The following is a 20,301-nucleotide window of genomic DNA, read 5'->3' as shown; positions in this document are numbered from 1 at the left end:
TGTGTATAAGACAGTAGTTTTGGAATTGTTAGTTAGATTACTTGTTGGTTATCACTGCATTGTCTGAACTAGAAGCACAAGCATTTCGCTACACTCGCATTAACATCTGCTAACCATGTGTATGTGACAAATAAAATTGGATTTGATTTGATTTGAAATGTGTGTAGCTATCAAGTCCCCACTTACTGATATTAACAATACACTTATTTGACACTAGATGGCAACATAGTTTTTTTGTAAATCTTAAGGGCCTCAATTCTCAATTTTATTACAACTTCTAGCGTCTACTCCTAGGGTGTTTGCAGGTCTGAATGGACTGTTGGGCCTGTGAAACGTTCAACATTGGGATGGCTCCATTGAGCCCTCCAATAGTATGTCTCAGCTACTAAATGTAACATTTTAGCCAAATATTTGGAAATGTATTTAGTCAGTATTCAATTGTTTTTAATACTTAATATTAATGAAGGCAATATTCACATTATCAAAAATGTGTGTCTGTGTGTTCATGTGTTTGACCTTTGCAAACAAGCACGAGTCAAGTCTATAATCCACTGAACAGTATTTCAAGCTAAATTCATGTAAATGATTGACTCAGTCAAAAAACGTTAAAAAAACCTGAAGAGCTTCCAATGCATATATATATATATATATATATTGGGGTGAAATTTAGTGTGTTGTGTAAATGTTTCTTTGTTCCAAAATGTGACGTGTGTTTGCTTATGCTGCTATGCTGTAGAGTGGATATGCTCTCAACTGCAAAACGTGAATAACAGCATTGAGACCTATCATTTCTCTGTGTGACTGTGAGAGTGTAGACCAAACTGTTGATGTCCCAGTTGTTCTGTGTCACCTCAAGTACTGTGTTTGCTGCCGCCGAGGACAAGCCCAATGTCACCTTAATTACAAATGAGGTACTGCATTGTGCACAGAATCAGACTTTCTGAAATCTGTCAGCATACTTCCTGTCTGAGGCAAGCCAACATTGGTATGAGGTAACTGACCCATGTAAAATGTTGATTGTTACAGCTCTCCCTCTACACTACACCGCAGCAGAAGTTCCGCTATGTGGAGCCAGATATAGGGCACTTGGAGCCAGGTGTTACCACTCTAAGGAAACTGGCAGAGCCATATGTTACTTGGTGTCAGGTACATTGATAACCCTACTCACCACCGAGCTACTGGGTGACAGTCATTATTTCCTTTGTTAGGAACAGTCTCCTCTCAGAAAATAAAGACAGAAGATTCATAATGTCTGATAGCCCAGCCTCACTGCATGGACCCAAAATAACTTCACATGGGCACTGAAATGTTTTTGCCATGCTTTACATTATCATCCCAGCTGCTTTTACATATTTTACAATGCACCCCTTTCCTGTGACCTCCAAAGATTTACTATGATTAGTTGTGACCGGTAAATATTAACTGCAGTAGGTCTCACTATTGTCATTCATCTAAATTTCTCTTTGCGTATTGAGTATCCACAGTAATTATTTTCCCAGAGACCCATTAATATTTAGTGGTATTCCTATGTGTCTACACCAGGGTTTCTTAAACTATGGGTCGGGACCCAATGTGGGCCCGAGGCATATGAAATGTGGGTCATGAGTTATTCATCTATAATAACACACTCTTAGTTATACATCTATAATAACACACTATTTGTTCTTAATTTGGGTCGTTAGAGGAAGATTTGGGGTCATGGGAGCACCATACATTTCTAATTTGGGTCTCGAGCTGTGAAAAGTTTAAGAACCCCTGGTCTAGAAATACTGTACATTGTGTTTCACCATGGTCAGTTTATTTTTTATTTATTTTTATTTCACCTTTATTTAACCAGGTAGCCTAGTTGAGAGCAAGTTCTCATTTGCAACTGCGACCTGGCCAAGATAAAGCAAAGCAGTTCGACACATACAATAACACAGAGTTACACATGGAATAAACAAACATACAATCAATAATACAGAAGAAAAATCTATATACAGTATGTGCAAATGAGGTAGGATAAGGGAGGTAAGGCAATAAATAGCGAAGTAATTACAATATAGCAATTAAACACTGGAATGGTAGAATGTACAGAAGATGAATGTGCAAGTAGAGATACTGGGGTGTAAAGGAGCAAGATAAATACATACAGTATGGGAATAAGGTAGATTGTATGGGCTAATTACAGATGGCCTATGTACAGGTGCAGTGATCTGTGAGCTGCTCTGACAGCTGGTGCTTAATGCTAGTGAGGGAGGTAAAAGTCTCCAGCTTTAGTGATTTTTGCAGTTTGTTCAAGTCATTGTCAGCAGACAACTGGAAGGAAAGGCGGCCAAAGGAAGAATTGGCTTTGGGGGTGACCAGTGAGATATACCTGCTGGAGCGCATGCTACGGGTGGGTGCTGCTATGGTGACCAGTGAGCTGAGATAAGGCGGGGCTTGACCTAGCAGAGACATGTAGATGACCTGGAGCCAGTGAGTTTGGCATCGAGTATGAAGCGAGGAACAGCCAACGAGAGCATACAGGTCGCAGTGGTGCGTAATATATGGAGCTTTGGTGATAAAATGGATGACACTGTGATAGACTGCATCCAATTTGTTGAGAAGAGTGTTGGAGGCTATTTTGTAAATGACTTCGCCAAAGTCGAGGATCGGTAGGATGGTCAGTTTTACGACTATATATTTGGCAGCCTGAGTGAAGGATGCTTTGTTGCTAAATAGGAAGCTGATTCTAGATTTAATTTTAGATTGGAGATGTTTAATGTGAATCTGGAAGGAGAGTTTACAGTCTAACCAGACACATAGGTATTTGTAGTTTTCGACATATTCCAAGTCAAAACTGTCCAGAGTAGCGATGCTGGACGGGCGGGCAGGTCAGCGATCGGTTTAAGAGCATGCATTTAGTTTTACTTGCATTTAAGAGCAGTTGGAGGCCACGGAAGGAGAGTTGTAATGGCATTGAAGCTCGTCTGGAGGTTAGTTAATACAGTGTCCAAAGAAGGGCCAGAGGTACAGTGGGGCAAAAAAGTATTTAGTCAGCCACCAATTGTGCAAGTTCTCAAACTTAAAAAGATGAGAGAGGCCTGTAATTTTCATCATAGGTACACTTCAACTATGACAGACAAAATGAGAAAAAAAATCCAGAAAATCACATTGTAGGATTTTTAATGAATGTATTTGCAAATTATGGTGGAAAATAAACTTTTGTTATTGACCAAATACTTATCTCAATACTTTGTTATATACCCTTTGTTGGCAATGACAGAGGTCAAACGTTTTCTGTATGTCTTCATAAGGTTTTCACACACTGTTGCTGGTATTTTGGCCCATTCCTCCATGCAGATCTCCTCTAGAGCAGTGATGTGTTGGGGCTGTTGCTGGGCAACATGGACTTTCTACTCCCTCTAAAGATTTTCTATGGGTTTGAGATCTGGAGACTGGCTAGGCCACTCCAGGACCTTGAAATGCTTCTTACGAAGCCACTTCTTCGTTGCCCGGGCAGTGTGTTTGGGATCATTGTCATGCTGAAAGACCCAGCCACGTTTCATCTTCAATGCCCTTGCTGATGGAAGGAGGTTTTCACTCAAAATCTCACGATACATGGCCCCATTCATTATTTCCTTTACACGGATCAGTCGTCCTGGTCCCTTTGCAGAAAAACAGTAGGTATGGTGTTTGGATGCAACTCAGCATTCTTTGTCCTCCAAACACGATGAGTTGAGTTTTTACCAAAAAGTTATATTTTGGTTTCATCTGACCATATGACATTCTCCCAATCTTCTTCTGGATCATCCAAATGCTCTTTAGCAAACTTCAGACGGGCCTGGACATGTACTGGCTTAAGCAGGGGGACACGTCTGGCACTGCAGGATTTGAGTCCCTGGCGGCGTAGTGTGTTACTGATGGTATGCTTTGTTACTTTGGTCCCAGCTCTCTGTAGGTCATTAACTAGGTCCCCCTGTGTGGTTCTGGGATTTTTGCTCACCGTTCTTGTGATCATTTTGACCCCACGGGGTGATATCTTGCGTGGAGCCCCAGATTGAGGGAGATTATCAGTGGTCTTGTATGTCTTCCATTTCCTAATAATTGCTCCCACAGTTGATTTCTTCAAACCAAGCTGCTTACCTATTGCAGATTCAGTCTTCCAAGCCTGGTGCAGGTCTACAATTTTGTTTCTGGTGTCCTTTGACAACTCTTTGGTCTTAGCCATAGTGGAGTTTGGAGTGTGACTGTTTGAGGTTGTGGACAGGTGTCTTTTATACGGATAACAAGTTCAAACAGATGCCATTAATACAGGTAACGAGTGGAGGACAGAGGAGCCTCTTAAAGAAGAAGTTACAGGTCTGTGAGAGCCAGAAATATTGCTTGTTTGTAGGTGACCAAATACTTATTTTCCACCATAATTTGCAAATAAATTCATGAAAAATCCTACAATGTTATTTTCTGGATTTTATTTCTAATTTTGTCTGTCATAGTTGAAGTGTACCTATGATGAAAATTACAGACCTCTCTCATCTTTTTAAGTGTGAGAACTTGCACAATTGGTGGCTAACTAAATACTTTTTTGCCCCACTGTATACAGAATGGTGTCGTCTGCGTAGAGGTGGATCAAATAATCACCAGCAGCGAGAGCGACATCATTGATGTATACAGAGAAGAGAGTCGGCCCGAGAATTGAACCCTGTGGCACCCCCATAGAGACTGCCAGAGGTCCGGACAACAGGCCCTCCGATTTGCCACAGTGAACTCTATCAGAGAAGTAGTTGGTGAACCAGTCGAGGCAATCATTTGAGAAACCATGGCTGTTGAGTCTGCCAATAAGAATGTTGTGATTGACAGAGTCGAAAGCCTTAGCCAGGTCGATGAATACGGCTGCACAGTAATGTCTCTTATCAGTTGCGGTTATGATATCGTTTAGTACCTTGAGCGTGGCTGAGGTGCACCCATGACCAGCTCTGAAAGTGTTTCCTAGCCTTAGTGCAGTGGGCAACTGGAAGGAGGTGCTCTTATTCTCCGTGGAGTTTGTGCTACAGGATGCAAATTTCTGCTAGCCTTAGCTTTCCTAACTGCCTGTGTATAATTGTTCCTAACTTCCCTGAAAAGTTGCATATCACGGCGGCAGTAAATCTGTACTACGCATTTCACATGGATCAGTAGACCTCTACTGTGAATTCATGCTGCATTCGATAATTTGCACGTGTTGGAATGATTTTGTCTGTCTGCTGTGAAGTGTTAGTTGTGATTGTGCTGCTCTGCTTCTGCCCATGTGATCACATCAACGATCTGCTACCCTTTTGGCAAACAAGCCATTCGACAGTGGAAAAGGTTCAGGTACACCCCATAGCCACGAACACATACACTTGTGTACACACACACACACACACACACACACACACACACACACACACACACACACACACACACACACACACACACACACACACACACACACACACACACACACACACACACACACACACACACACACACACACACACACACACACACACACACACACGCACACACGCACACACACACACACACACAGAGAATCATCATAAACTCAAAGAGGGGGATAAAGATTAAGCTGATTAGTTAATTCTACTGGTAAAGTACTCTATAAAGAATGTAAAAATTCACAGGTACTGCTGACACATGCCAGACCTTACAATGCCTGGATAGGTCCTTTTTTTCTATCAGCTAACCACATATGTTTTAGCAATCTGTGAGTCGATGACACACTCAACCATCGGTTGATGCATGCAACGTCTGAGTAGGGGAACTCGACATCTGTGTTTGTCACTGTGTTCACTGTTTCCTAGTTGCCCTCCTTACCTCTTCCCCATTGACTCTTTCAGTCCAGAGATAAGCAGCTCATTAACATACAGCACATGTTTGTCAGTACATCGACTTGGCTGGAACTTTATTGGTAGTTGTTCTTGTACAGTGCAGAATGTCTTTACAATGAGTCAAGGGTACACAAAGTGCTGTGGTTTGATGTTCAACTCAAGCACTCTACTGGATAACAGAATGGCCAGTGCTTAAGGCCCACAGAACTGGATGGGGGCATGGCAGTCCTACTACTAGTTATACTACCAGTACAAACAACGTAAAGCATCACAGGTGCACAGTGTGCTCAGTAACCTTAAATTGAAGACTATTCGGCAAGAGCATATTTACTATGAAATATAGTATTATCATGTTATCATATTATTAAATGTGAACTTATTCTTTAACAATTAAAAATAAGCATTTATCCATTCTTGAATGGCTGTCAAGGTGCAGACATTGGGTGATATTACCGGATGTAAGTTACATGTTCACTGTACTGTCCTCTCCTGTAGGGTTCAGGGTACCATTGTAAAAGTGAAGCCCAAGGTTGAAAGTGCCATCCAATTAGGAAGTGGTAAGAAAACACGCGCCCTGTGATACACACAAAGTGCACACATTACTCATTACTGTGATCCTGTGTGGCTCAGTTGTTAAAGCATGGTGCTTGTAATGCGTGGGTTCAATTCCCACTGGGGCCACTCAGTGGGCACCTGTTTAATAGTTACTTTGGATTGGGTTGCGGTCATTGGATTTGCTGGTATCATTGGACTCTTTCTTGCAAGAGGTATTAGTTTTGAGTTTGGATGACGAGTACCCTGTTTTTTTATCTCCATTGTGTGTTTGGGTTTATCCACTTTGTCTCTGTGTTTAAGCAAACACTCTGTATCAGTGAGTCTCTGAGCTAGAGTCTGGTCTAGCGGTAGAACTATGTTGCCTCCAGACCATATCAAATATCAGGCCTACTACTGCTTCCTGTTGCCCTATCCAGTTTTCCCTTTCTTGCTTCTAATCTATCTTCTTGAATAAAAATAGTATGTGGTCCCCACTCTTGTGTCCCCATAGGCTCCAGGATGAAGAAGCTCATCTACCCTACAGGGCTGATGGCTGCGGGACACTATGTACTACCCCCAAGCGGCCGCATCAATCGCCAAGGTGAGTGAGCGTGTCAATATATCGTATGTCGTGTGTGGTTTTTATTTGTACTTGCACGTGTGGGAGAAAATGAATATTGTTCCATGCCAAGACATGTTGTAGGGTAATCTTGTGATATTCAGTTCTCCATGTACAGTATACTGTTGTTTAAGCTATTTTTCCTTCCCACAGAACACTCGTTGTACGATTTCGCCCTGCAGGGCTACGCTAACATAGAGACATTTTTCAAGTCCGCCACCACACCTGTAGAGGGGAAGGTGAACTCATCCTGTCAGGTCCAAAACTAATACAGATTATTTGTGGGCTCCCAAATGGTGTATCAGTCACAGCATCGCAGTGCTAGAGGCATCACTACAGACCCTGGTTCAATACCGGGCTGTATCACAACCGGCCGCGATCGGGAGTCCCACAATTGGCCCAGCGTCATCCGGGTTAGAGGATTTGGCCGGGGTAGGCCGTCATTGTAAATAAGAATTTTTCAAGTGGACTTGCCTAGTTAAATAAAAGGTTACAATGTGTAAAGGGTTGTCAAGTCTGAATTTTCACATGCTGCCATGGTTACTTTCACAGCCAATGAAAAACAAGAGGAAAACAGCCCAGCTGCAGAGTCCTAAACCTGAACATTTCTGCACAATACCAGTCTTCCAGAACCTTCATTGACCTGGTGGTCAATTAGCCTCTTGATCAGCCTACAGATGTATAGAACACCCCAATCACTTGTCAATTCATGATAAAAACAGTGTACTTTACATAGCAGGTGCTTATGCTAACAAATTGCAGCTAAATGCTTAGTGACTTGTTTTTTCAGATAAGGTGTGATAGGATCGACAACAAAGCAAGATTAGCAGTATTCCCAGGTATAACAGGTCCAGCTCCCTGTATGCTACTGTACATATTGTTAGGCTCACTCCCAAATCTGCAATATCCCAGTGTTTCTCTGGCATTTACCCAGGACCAGTCACTTAGGTTATAAAATGTATGTATAATGTTCAATTGTGATTTAAATGTTGTGTATCTATTGACAACATTGCTTTTTTACAGTAAACTAAAAGCCACAAAAAGATACTATAATGGCACTCTAGGCATGCGAGGACAAATGAGTGAAAAAAATAAAAAAATTGTTTGACAAGACATTTAAGAATCCTGTCCATCCATAAACAAGCCCCTACTTCTGAGCCAGATGTTATCATTGGTAGAAAAACGTTAAGGAGTTTCGAAAGCAACATGCCGATTCCTCTATGTGCTAGTACACAATCACATGACTAGCTGATGTCAGTATAGTTCTGGGGTGGTGTTAAATGTTTAAGACATCAGTTGACTAGGTATCCCCATTTCCTTGATGAAGGTACGTCACTCACTTTAGTTATGTTTAAAAATATATATAACCAGTCCTGCATGAAGAACTTTAACAAATAAGGTTTTGTATTTAATGATACACATTTTTTTTAAATAATTAAAAACATTGCCAATGGAGTCAAAGGGGGAAGGCTACCATCAGTAATCATTTGATGAATTTAGCGCGTCTTGGTAGAAATCTTAACCAGGTCTTCCTTCTCAATCGCATAGAGTCGCCAGCCCTCCTCATCAGACAGGTCTGAGGCTCCACGGCGCTTGTAGAACTCTATGGACGGCTTGTTCCACTCTGCTACAATGAAGTGCATGCTACTGCAGCGAGTCTTAACTGCCGTCTGTTGAAGGGAGGACAATAAAGTTAGACTGGACAGGGTCATCAAATAGCTTGAGATTGTTCCATAGGCTCAACTTTTTCATGTTTTGGAAAAGAAAAATGTCCTTCCGGTGTATTGATTGCAAAAAAGTAGACTTACCCCACTCAGAAGCTTCAGGATATCTGACCCAATACCATAACCTGAGAAAAAACAGGATCAAAGGTTACATTGATTTTTAAGCTCTGGATCCATGGACCCTGATCAACTTGCCTTCATTGTAAATAACACATCATATCTACAGTATTATTGATTATGTTTTGTTCATTACATGTGTAACTGTGTTGTTGTAGGTGTCGAACTGCTATGCTTTATCTTGGCCAGGTCGCAGTTGCAAATGAGAAGTCGTTCTCAACTAGCTTACCTGGTGAAATAAATAAAACATATTTTATGACAAGACTCAGGGTAGACAATACTTACCCCTGAACTCTTTCATCACATAGAAGTCCTCTAGGTAGAGCAGCTTTCCAATCCAGGGGTCATAGGTGAAGTAATACATGGCAAACCCAATGACAGTGTATCCTAAAACAGTGAAAACATCCACATCAAAACCAGCAAGGAAGTAAGTGTAAAACTATTATACTACTAGAACTTGATGCTAAACCCCACTGGGCTTATTGTGTATGATAATGGAGATTGGTCTTGGTCAGTCAGGAAAATCTATGGGGCCTAATTATGATATAACTAGGTGTTGGAGAATTTATAAGTTCACATTCCAAACCACATCATGATTAATATCGGAGTCCATGCTTGGTCAGGTTGGTCCTTGAGATAAATCGTGCTCTGAGAGGTTGTCCGAGTTGAAACTGGACTTCGAGTTATGCACACCAACACTGCACATTTCAAGTTTTGAATTTAAAAGGGAAACGCCACTCAAACGCATATTGTCTCATCCCAATGATGGCAGGTGTTACTTTGCTTCTTGAACGTCCAATATCTTGAAAACTTGCCTGTTGACATATGCAAAACTTGTTGGGACTATAAACATTGGACTAATGTAAAAAATAAAATACAAAAATTGAGTTGGAGTGGATTTTCCCTTGAATGATTTAACCGTTGCACTATTTCCTTACTAACGGTCATTGAAAGATGTGTGGTGTGAGCGAGAGAGCGAGAACGTGGAAACAAAATTACAACATATTTTACCATCTGAGCTCTGATGATCATCAGGGACTTCCGCGACGACGCAATGGTAGAACGGATGATCCCCAAAGCCGTCCTCCAGTAGTTCTAAAGTAAATTATGAGGACATTTATGAAGAGACTTCGGATTTGTTTGGGGAAACATTTCATATGGTCACAATAGGCCAAACAAACACGGGCCTAAGAGTAGACTACCTTTCTCTGTCAAGATGACCTGCTCCTCCATTTCTTCAAATTTAGCAAGTTCCTGGAAATATAGGGAATGAAAAAAAATCCTTATAGTTAATAAAATAATTGTTAGTCAAATGTCACAATAACATTGAGAAATATGCCTAGGCTTTTTTTTTAATGAACAAGAAAATCAAACTTTTATAACAGGGATTTGAGAAAGTGGCGGCAGCGTAGCCTAGTGGTTAGAGCGTCGGACAAGTAACCGGAAGGTTGCGAGTTCAAACCCCCGAGCTGACAAGGTACAAATCTGTCGTTCTGCCCCTGAACAGGCAGTTAACCCACTGTTCCCAGGCCGTCATTGAAAATAAGAATATGTTCTTAACTGACTTGCCTGGTTAAATAAAAGGTAAAAAAAAATTTTTTTTAAAGACTACATACATTTCTACACAAATCCTTAAACATAGGGAATGGAACCTCCTACCTTTATGAGTCGCAATATGTCTGACACGTCCTTGGGCTCAGCTTTCCGTAATATAAAGTTCGACATTTTCTTCTTTTACTCTTTTTTCCTTTTCTTACAAGTCCTCGGAATGTAAAAAGAAGCAAAACCTGTTTCTTCATCCGCTTCTCAGGAGTTCACCCCCCCGCAGTAAGGTTAGGATTCCAGCTCGTGCGGAATTACATTCGCCTAGGTCGCAGGCAGCGCAATACCTTGCTAGAGTGCTTTACCCCTTTTTATACGCACTTCGTAAGCATGTCACAATCACATCCGGATGACTAAACGGTCGTCACTAGTTCCTCAAACCACAAAGTATTTTTTCAAATTAATATTCTTAAAATGTGATTTTAAACCTAACCTTGACCCCACTGCGAACTTAGTGCCTAACTCTAACCTTAAATGAAGACAAAAAAACTCAAATGTTGTTTTCATACATTTTTATGAGGAACTGCATTTAGAATTTGTGGCTGTGCTATCTAATGTCAATCAGACTAAACGGGGAAATAGCCTAACAACGTCATAGGGTTTCTGCCGTCCATTTGGTGTGGTGCGTTCAGCAATACCGCGTTAAACTCAGGAAAGTGCACCTGCGACAGACGAACACCAACGTTAGTGGTTTTCTAACAGCAAGGCTCAGATCAACATGGCAGTGTCAACAAACATTTATAAACAATCCGTTTTCTTTACAAAATTTCGAAATATACTTTTCTATACCCCCATGACGCGCGTGCAATTGTTTCAGAGAGGTATCCCTGTAGCTTTTAGAATCACAGCAAAGTTGGTTCCTGTTTCAATCACGTCAAAGAGTATCTATTATATTGACAAGATAGTTGAGTGACCGCTCCAACATTGGAAATACAAGTCCTCAAAAGATGGAAGGCAGGCGAGGTCAGATGGGACAATTCTATCAAATGAGAGGGCAGACATACTGTGAACAACAGGCACAACTAAATGAGTTTTTCTAACATTTGCAGGAATGCCACGTACATCCACTCATATCAGTACGTTTGTTAACAGCCTAAACATTGCAAACCTCTATTGGATCATATAGGCCTAGTGTAATTCGACACTCATTGACCTCCACAGGAAGAAAAAAACTCCACTAGGTCTGCTCATCTTACACTGACAGATTTTGGGGTAAATCCTCTCGCTTCACCTCTTCCTTTTGGGTTATTTGATTCAGCTATGTATTGGGGGCCGTTGTCTGTATGTTGCAGTTGATGAGAAGCATTCGCAGTGACTTTAAGGCCATTTCATTAAATCTGCATGATCTTTGATCACATGTTTTTTTGTAAAGTTCATTTTTATTCCCATAATGCAACACACTTTCAAAGACGGTGACCATCGGACTAGACAAAATTGACCCCCTCATACGCGCCCATTTTAGGCCTTCTGCAGGCTGCTTAATGCTCATCTCTTGATGACAATGCATGTACAGTAGGCCTACATCTGTCCATGCATTGTAAAGACTCTCTACAATAGGTTTAGGGTTAACTCTAATTCAGTCATATTTGCCTAGATTTGCCTAGACTACCTACTTGACTTTGTGGAATGGGTCTATTTAAAAAAATATAAAGTTATTAAAATCAGTGCACAATGACACACACACACACACTTTTACTAGTATTGTAAATGGGTCATGTTTTATATAAAAAGGTAATGTGATAAATGCATGAAATGACCATCAATGTTATGTAACCCATTTCTCTTGTCACATGGTGTACAGTATGTGACACCCACATTGTAAAAACAGGGTCTCACAATGCCTTGAAGCTGTCCCACATGCGTACACATCTGTTTCACAGTACCATCAGAAACACATAGTCCATATGTTTATGATGTATCACAAGTTTGAGAAGGGATGGTCAATCAAGGGACATAAAAACAAATGTAGTTACGTGGTAGGCACATCTACAGAGTATTTATTGTACACATTGGTAGGCACATGTAGACTAATTACAGGTCACAGTTGTAAGTGCCATAACCCTGTGTGCCTACACTGTAATTACACAGTACCCACCTTTGTAACTTAATTGTAAATACATAGGCTTAAACATGAATCACTGAGGTTAAGGGCCCTTCATCTCTTCTGTATGTCAACAAAATATCCAATATTCTTAAGAAAAAAAACACCTTTTCTTGTCAAATAGGCCTGCAGTCTTGGCAGCAATATTGTACTGCCAGTCTGAGTTATGTGAAATCTCAGGATTTATTGGAAGTGTCAGTTAGTTATAAAAGTCTTAAGTAATTTAAACTAGATAAGAGACCATATTTAAAAAATGTTTATGACTCAGTCCATGGCATTGCTCTGCCAAGCTTCACAGTAGTGACTCAGATGTACTACAATCTCCAGGAAAGCAGATGCTGGCATGATCTATAAACTTGTGACCTTGAACTGCCACGAAACTCTTTACGTTTGGTTTCTCTTTGGCTGGTCCTGCATGTGATATTCTGATGGCATTTCATTGAGACATGGGACCATGCAGACCTACTGTACATGTTGTGTAAATGAATTGTGTGTGCACTTTGAGGTACATATTATGGATGTACTGTAGTTTAATTTACATTTAAAACATTTCAAATTATTTCCAGAGTGCATGTCCATCATATTCCAGAGTATTTATTTGTTATAGGACCCCTCCCCAGGAATGCCCAATACTCAAGCGACTAGTTTATAGCCAACTGTTATCTGGTGTCCAGTCCATTGGAGTGGGACATATTTGGCACACTCAACATATTATATAAGAACAGCATTTCCCCTATATTCACTTAGACTCCAAAAATATGACTAAAACTAGATCAAGTATGTATGTAAAGTATGTCATGTAATAATTCTCATCTTTGAGAACTAACAATCACCAAAATAAAAAACAAAGTCAGGGAGAATCTAAAATACCCAAAATGTCATGACTTGGGGCACCATTATAGCATAGGAACACACCATAAATCATGGCAAAATGTGTAGAATTGCAAGAAATTAGTTTTAAAACAGCAACATTGTGTCTGCAGCCAAGAGTGCCTTAAAAAAAAGAGAGCAAAAAAAATGGCCACACCCACTACACTAACTTTGCCAACCCTGCTGGAAAAAAAAAATCATTAGGAGAAACATTGAATACATGCATTTCACTAATTTCATCAACAGCGCCATCTAATGTCTCCCATTAGGAGAGGGTGACTCAGTTCCAAAAGGCATTATTTAGTTGTTGTAGTTCGTGGCCTGTTTCTCATCTCAAAGGTAACCAGTTTACTCAAGAGATCCCCAGATTAGATTTAATAATGTCAAATATGCCTGTACATTGCTAAAACAAAACAGACACCAGATTATCAAAACCCTGTTTTTATTCTGAGCTTCAACCAAAGTGTTTAGAGAGCAAGGGAGGGTCAGTTCAGCTTGTCAAAGTACTTGAGTTTGCCCGATGGGTCTGGGATTATCTATGGAGAGTAATACACTGAATTAGTACAGTTGTCTCAAGCAACGTCTATGAAAATAATATTTCTCTCATGCACGCACTTATTTGGAAACACACACACAGTATGAAACTCACCGTGTCACTGCCTGGCTTCCATCCTGCTGGGCACACTGCAAAAAGAAAAAGTATTTATTTCACACAAACTGTAAACAAAGACCATCCATAGCAACCACAGGTAGTTAAGTATCTAGCTGTAAAATCTGAGAATGTGTTATGTGATGAGACTGAACCATACCTTCACCATGTTTGTCAGTGTACTGGAAGGCCTGGACCAGCCGCAGGGTCTCATCTACAGAGCGCCCTACCGGGAGGTCATTCATGGTGATCTGCCTCAGGACTCCCTTGTCATCGATGATGAACAGGCCCCTGAGGGGGAGAATGACAACAATGATTGCTTCAGTTTCAAACTGCATGAATTTAGACTTCATGAACTTAAAACAGTTAACAGGTATTTTGTTGTACCGTTTTTCACTGAACCGATTTATAAAAGGAGATTAATGAGGAAAAATGTTCTGACTATAGCAGTTGTATCAAACCAATACTAGGCATCATCTTTTGTAGTAGTTTCTACTTCATGTGGGAGTGTAACTGCACCGGAGTGTGTGTCCTGCATCCTCTAGGAAGACTCCATAGTCCTTGGAAATCTGGTGTGTGAGGTCAGACAGCAGAGGGACTTTCATTGGCCCAAGTCCACCCTGCTTCCTAGGTGTGTTGATCCTGTTAACATAAAACCAGAGGGTCAAGGGAAAAAAGCTGAAGTTCTCTGAAAAAGTCCAAGCACCTCTGAAGAGGGGTGTGATGCTTATAATCTTACCATGCCAGATGGGTGAATTGTGAGTCAACAGAGCAGGCAACAACCTCAGCATTGATGGCATGGAACTCGTGCACACGATCACTGAATGCAATAATCTCAGTCGGGCAGACAAATGTGCTGCAGGTACACAGTGTGAGGGTCATCAGAATAATACATAGCCAACAGCATTATTACTTTAGACATAGCATACTGCATTTTCATTCAGTCAATGATTCTATAATATAGAAAATGTCATGTAAGAACTCAGAAAAGTGTATAAACAGTTACTACAGTGTATATTTTATGATAAAATACTAAAACAAATAGGCCAGGCTCACGATTAAAAGCTGGGGTGTATTCATTACCCAATTCTGTTGCAAAAGTTTCTATTGGACTACTACAGGAAGGTTCCTCCCTGTTTCGTTTGCTCCGTTTGGTTCTTAAACTAGTAAACGGTTTCCATTGCAAGAGGTAATTAATACACCACAGATTATTTAGATTTCTATTTGATCTTTTAGAGCAGTGGTCAGTCACCAACCTTTTCTCAGTCAGGATAACTTTTGCAGTCAAAAACAAAGCAGAGACCTACCGCTCAGATTGTTGCTTATTTTTTAATCATGACTTAACTGTTTTTATTAGGTTCATGTAAAAAAAAAAAAAAAAAAAAAAAAAAAAGTAGGAATGAGGTTTGGGCAGTAGGCCTAAACATTAACACAGCATATTACCTTTATGCCTGGCCTGCCAATATTGTTATTCTCAGACAGTATTAGATTTCAAAATACGAGCTTTGATAACAAAATAGATAAGTTAGTGTAGCACTTGCGGTGTACTGCGGAACATAAATTTAAATCATTTGCTTTTTCATTTTACTGGGCAGATGGTAAATGCATCTGATTGTGCTTTCAAGACAACAGGGAACTCTGGAGAAAATTTAAAAAATAAGTCAAATCATGACGAGTTGGATAACCTTTCAAAACAATTTTTTGTAGTCGGATCTCGCTTTTGTTCCTATGAAATATTCCGCAATTGTAAAATAGACAAGCTGCTAATAATAATTTTTTAAACGCAGAGCTATCGATACACTTGGCTACTCATTCATTGCAGTTGCAACAAGAGTGGAAGTAGAGAGAAACACGTTTTATATTTTTATTCAACACAATTACAAAAGTGTCGACACTGCTGAACAAATACATAAACATGGCCTCCCAAAGTGGCACAGTGGTCTAAGGCACTGCATCACAGTGCTTGAGGTGTCACTACAGATCTGGGTTATATCCCGGGCTGTGGCGCAGCCAGCGACGACCGGGAGACCTGTGAGGCGGCGCACAATTGGCCCAGCGTCGTCAGGGTTAGGGGAGAGTTTGGCCTGCTGGGATGTCCTTGTCCCATTGCACTCTAGCGACTCCTTGTGGCAGTACCGGCCCATCCACGCTGACTGCGGTAGCCAGCTGTACGGTATTTCCTCCAGCACATTGGTGCCGCGCGGCTCGGCGGGGTAGTGTTTCGGAGGACGCATGGCTCTTGACCTTTGCCTCTCCTGAGTCCATACAGACTGGGACAAGACTAACTACCAATTGAATATCACAAAATTGGGGAGAAAAGGGGGTAAAAGTAATTTTAAAAAATTTAAACATGAACTTACTCAAAAACAGCAGCTCTTTGCTTTATTGTTTGACAGTCTCTGAGGTCATGGTTTTAAAAATTATTACATCTTACGTAGGCTAGTCTCAAACTTTGCCATGGCCGGGGGCATGGAAGATCTGTAGGCACAGTGATTTGAACTATCCGATTTGCTACATTGAGTGGCCAAAGATCTCCCGGTCCGCCGGGTAGGCAGAGTTAGTCATTTCAGACAGAAAAAAAAAATAGTTAAAAAATGGGAACACTTTGCTTATCCAGTACGCAGGGTTTTCTGAATCAAGCGCACCTACAACCAACAGCGCAACAAACAATAATTTTTTTAAAAGTGCCAGCCTTTATCGTTGACTTTTCTACAGAAAAGTTTGGTGATCGACTAGGGATGCCTGGAATGTCGACCACTGTTATAGAGTAACAAAGTCACTAACAGAAAGTTACTAGCCTATGAACACATTTTCTGACAGTTGCAACCAACAGTACAGAGATTTGTTTTAGGATGAAGGTCAATAAAAGATAGTACTCACAAGTCCAGGGGGTAGAAGAAGAAGACTAGGTATTTCCCTTTGTAGTCAGACAGCTTGAGCTCCTTAAACTCTCCATCGATCACAGCTGACCCCTCAAAATAAGGTGCCGGCTTTGAAACTGCAAAAATAAGAAAGAAATATATAATTTGATAATGGTTCAAAGCACGAGCAAGCAAGATATTTGCTGACCACCTTTTAGGGACAAACAAATCACAAGTCTGCAGATTCAAAATGAAAAAGTAACAGGAAGGGTACAAATCCTGCTGTGCACATGATTACTGCATTTATACTGAACAAAATATAAAACTCAACATGCAACAATTAACAATTTTACTGAGTTACAGTTCATATAAGGAAATCAGTCAATTGAAAAAAATTATTTAGGTCCTAATCTACAAATTCCACATGACTGGGCAGGGGTGCAGCCATGGGTGGGCCGGGAGGGCATAAGCCGACCCACTTTGGAGCCAGGCCCAGCCAATCAGAATGAGTTTTCCCTCAGACAGAAATAGTCCTCAGCTTCATCAGCTGTCCAAGTGGCTGGTCTCAGATGATCCTGCAGGTGAAGAAGCCGGATGTGGAGGTCCTGGGCTGTTGTGGTTACATGTGGACTGCAGTTGAGGCCAGTTAGACAAACTGCCAATTTCTCTTAAACAAAATGTTGATTTGACGTTACAAGAGTTACAGGCTGTGTCGAGTGGTGGTGTCTCGTCCTTTCAGTCTGTTGGCCTGAGGTAGGACTAGATAGGTTTAGAGTAGAGTAGGGTGGTGAGTTTTTAACGAGTGTAGGGTTAGATGATTGGGCATTAGTTGATTTATTTTCCTTTTTTCAAGCAAAGTATAAGGGTTATACACTAGTCTAGTTGGTGGTGGTAATGCAACATTTATTGGATTCCAACCGCTGTTAAACTTCGAAGGCTGACACTGCCATTCCAAAATGGCTGGTGTGGCTTATGCTACCTAGCATGAGCTCGAAAAGCGCAGTTATTGCGTGTAACAGTTGGGATAATGGTCCTATTCAGAGTATAACACATTTCTTATTTCTTCTGATTTGGAATCACACTCAAAATTAAAATGGAAAACCACACTATAGGCTGATCCAACGTTGATGTAATGTCCTTAAAACAAGTCAAAATAAGGCTCAGTAGTGTGTGTGGCCTCCACGTGCCTGTATAAACTCCCTACAACGCCTGGGCATGCTCCTGATGAGGTGGCGGATGGTCTCCTGAGGGATCTCCTCCCAGACCTGGACTAAGGCATCCGCCAACTCCTGGACAGTCTGTGGTGCAACATGGCGATGGTCGATGGAGCGAGACATGATGTCCCAGATGTGCTCAATTGGATTCAGATCTGGGGAACGGGCAGGCCAGTCCATAGCATCAATGTCTTCCTCTTGCAGGAACTGCTGACACACTCCAGCCACATGAGGTCTAGCATTGTCTTGCATTAGGAGGAACCCAGGGCTAACCGCACTAGCATATGGTCTCACAAGGGGTCTGAGGATCTCATATCGGTACCTAATGGCAGTCAGGCTACCTCTGGCGAGCACATGGAGGGCTGTGCTGCCCCCCAAAGAAATGCCACCCCACACCATGACTGACCCACCGCCAAACCGGTCATCCTGGAGGATGTTGCAGGCAGCAGAATGTTCTCCACGGCGTCTCCAGACTCTGTCACATGTGCTCAGTGTGAACCTGCTTTCAGCTGTGAAGAGCACAGGTCGCCAATGGCGAATTTGCCAATCTTGATGTTTTCTGGCAAATGCCAAACGTCCTGCACTGTGTTGGCTGTAAGCACAACCCCCACCTGTGGACATCGGGCCCTCATACCACCCTCATGGAGTCTGTTTCTGACCGTATGCACATTTGTGACCTGCTGGAGGTCATTTTGCAGGGCTCTGGCAGTGCTCCTCCTTGCACAAAGGCGGAGGTAGTGGTCCTGCTGCTGGGTTGTTGCCCTCCTACAGCCTCCTCCACATCTCCTGATGTACTGGCCTGTCTCCTGGTAGCGCCTCCATGCTCTGGACACTACGCTGACAGACACAGCAAACCTTCTTGCCACAGCTCGCATTGATGTGCCATCCTGGATGAGCTGCACTACCTGAGCCACTTGTGTGAGTTGTAGACTCCATCTCATGCTACCACTAGAGTGAAAGCACCGCCAGCATTCAAAAGTGACCAAAACATCAGCCAGGAAGCATAGGAACTGAGAAGTGATCTGTGGTTACCACCTGCAGAACCACTCCTTAATTGGGGGTGTCCTGCTAATTGCCTATCATTTCCACCTGTTGTCTATTCCATTTGCACAACAGCATGTGACATTTATTGTCAATCAGTGTTGCTTCCTAAGTGGACAGTTTGATTTCACAGAAGTGTAATTGACTTGGAGTTACATTGCATTGTTTAAGTGTTCATATATATTACTGCTAAAAAAAATAAAGGGAACATTTAAATATATATAGTGTATTCTGGATGGTTGCATCTCAGAAGTCTGGTATTGGCTTCCTTGTCACCTAGCCATCTTCTGTTTGGAAAACGCAGGAAATGTGAAAGCGAATGGAGGCCACCTACTGAGAATTTACATTTCACCTGCCCCTTAACGAATGCTGATGAAGGCGTGAGCTCGAAGAGGAACACACATAACTGACTGAGATGCATCCATTGGGATTGTGTGGTACGCAGCAATTGTTATTGCGCGGGTACTCCTGTACTCGACAAAGTAATTGGAGCAACGTTTTGGCTTGACGTGTCCAAATGTACTAACTACTACTTATGAATGTTGATCTACAAGTAAAAGCTGGCATTACAATAACGCGCATACAAATGTTATGCTAACGTCAGTGGTGAACTTGGCAAGGGAAAACTGGACAATTTGCAGATAATTGGCACCGTGTCTAGCTAATCAAGTCAGCTAACGTTAGCTAATTAAGTTGCCTGCAGTCAAGCTAAATAGCGCCGTAGCTAAAAACAAAAGTACCATATGCATATAATGTTGAGTAAAATAATTAAAATAATTTTAGAGTCAATGGGATTGTTAAGTACAACTGTACAGGGACAATACCCACTTTTCGCCTTGCTGAGGTGCAGGGAATGGTCAGAGACGGGCACACGGAAAGCCTCTCCAGGGTAGACGTGTCCTCCAGCGTAGTTGTGACACTCTTGGTCCTTTTTCCCATTAGAACCGTCTTGGGCTGCAGTGGAAAAATTGGTGATCAAACAAATTGTGCAAAACACACTTAAAATGTCCTTTAACATCTTCATATGAAGCATGACGTCCATTACACTGTCTTGCTAAAAGCACGTAGCTAGCTAGTTTCTAGGAAAGTGCAGGGGCGCTATTTCACGTGAACGCGAAATTGGCCTCGATCGATAGAA

General features: G+C 41.6%; 2 protein-coding genes across 2 annotated transcripts; both read right to left on the bottom strand.

The window, feature by feature from the left end:
- Positions 1–8,379: 8,379 nt before the first annotated feature.
- On the bottom strand, positions 8,380–10,723 carry LOC124006975 (diamine acetyltransferase 1-like). Its single transcript, XM_046317188.1, has 6 exons — positions 10,485–10,723; positions 10,028–10,079; positions 9,837–9,920; positions 9,111–9,212; positions 8,793–8,833; positions 8,380–8,654 (listed from the first exon to the last, which is right to left on the bottom strand). Exons 1-6 carry the CDS (start codon positions 10,548–10,550, stop codon positions 8,481–8,483), a joined length of 519 nt encoding a protein of 172 aa, XP_046173144.1. The 5' UTR covers positions 10,551–10,723; the 3' UTR covers positions 8,380–8,480.
- A 2,383-nt stretch (positions 10,724–13,106) lies between these two features.
- On the bottom strand, positions 13,107–20,291 carry LOC124007101 (peroxiredoxin-4-like). Its single transcript, XM_046317404.1, has 7 exons — positions 19,992–20,291; positions 16,928–17,045; positions 14,787–14,903; positions 14,567–14,689; positions 14,208–14,338; positions 14,048–14,082; positions 13,107–13,934 (listed from the first exon to the last, which is right to left on the bottom strand). The coding sequence occupies exons 1-7, from the start codon at positions 20,203–20,205 to the stop codon at positions 13,884–13,886; spliced, it is 789 nt and encodes a 262-aa protein (XP_046173360.1). The 5' UTR covers positions 20,206–20,291; the 3' UTR covers positions 13,107–13,883.
- Between the last annotated feature and the right edge of the window lie 10 nt (positions 20,292–20,301).

This window comes from Oncorhynchus gorbuscha, linkage group LG20, assembly GCF_021184085.1.
Source record: "Oncorhynchus gorbuscha isolate QuinsamMale2020 ecotype Even-year linkage group LG20, OgorEven_v1.0, whole genome shotgun sequence".
NCBI lineage: Eukaryota > Metazoa > Chordata > Actinopteri > Salmoniformes > Salmonidae > Oncorhynchus > Oncorhynchus gorbuscha.
This window is presented reverse-complemented; position numbering and strand designations above follow the sequence as displayed.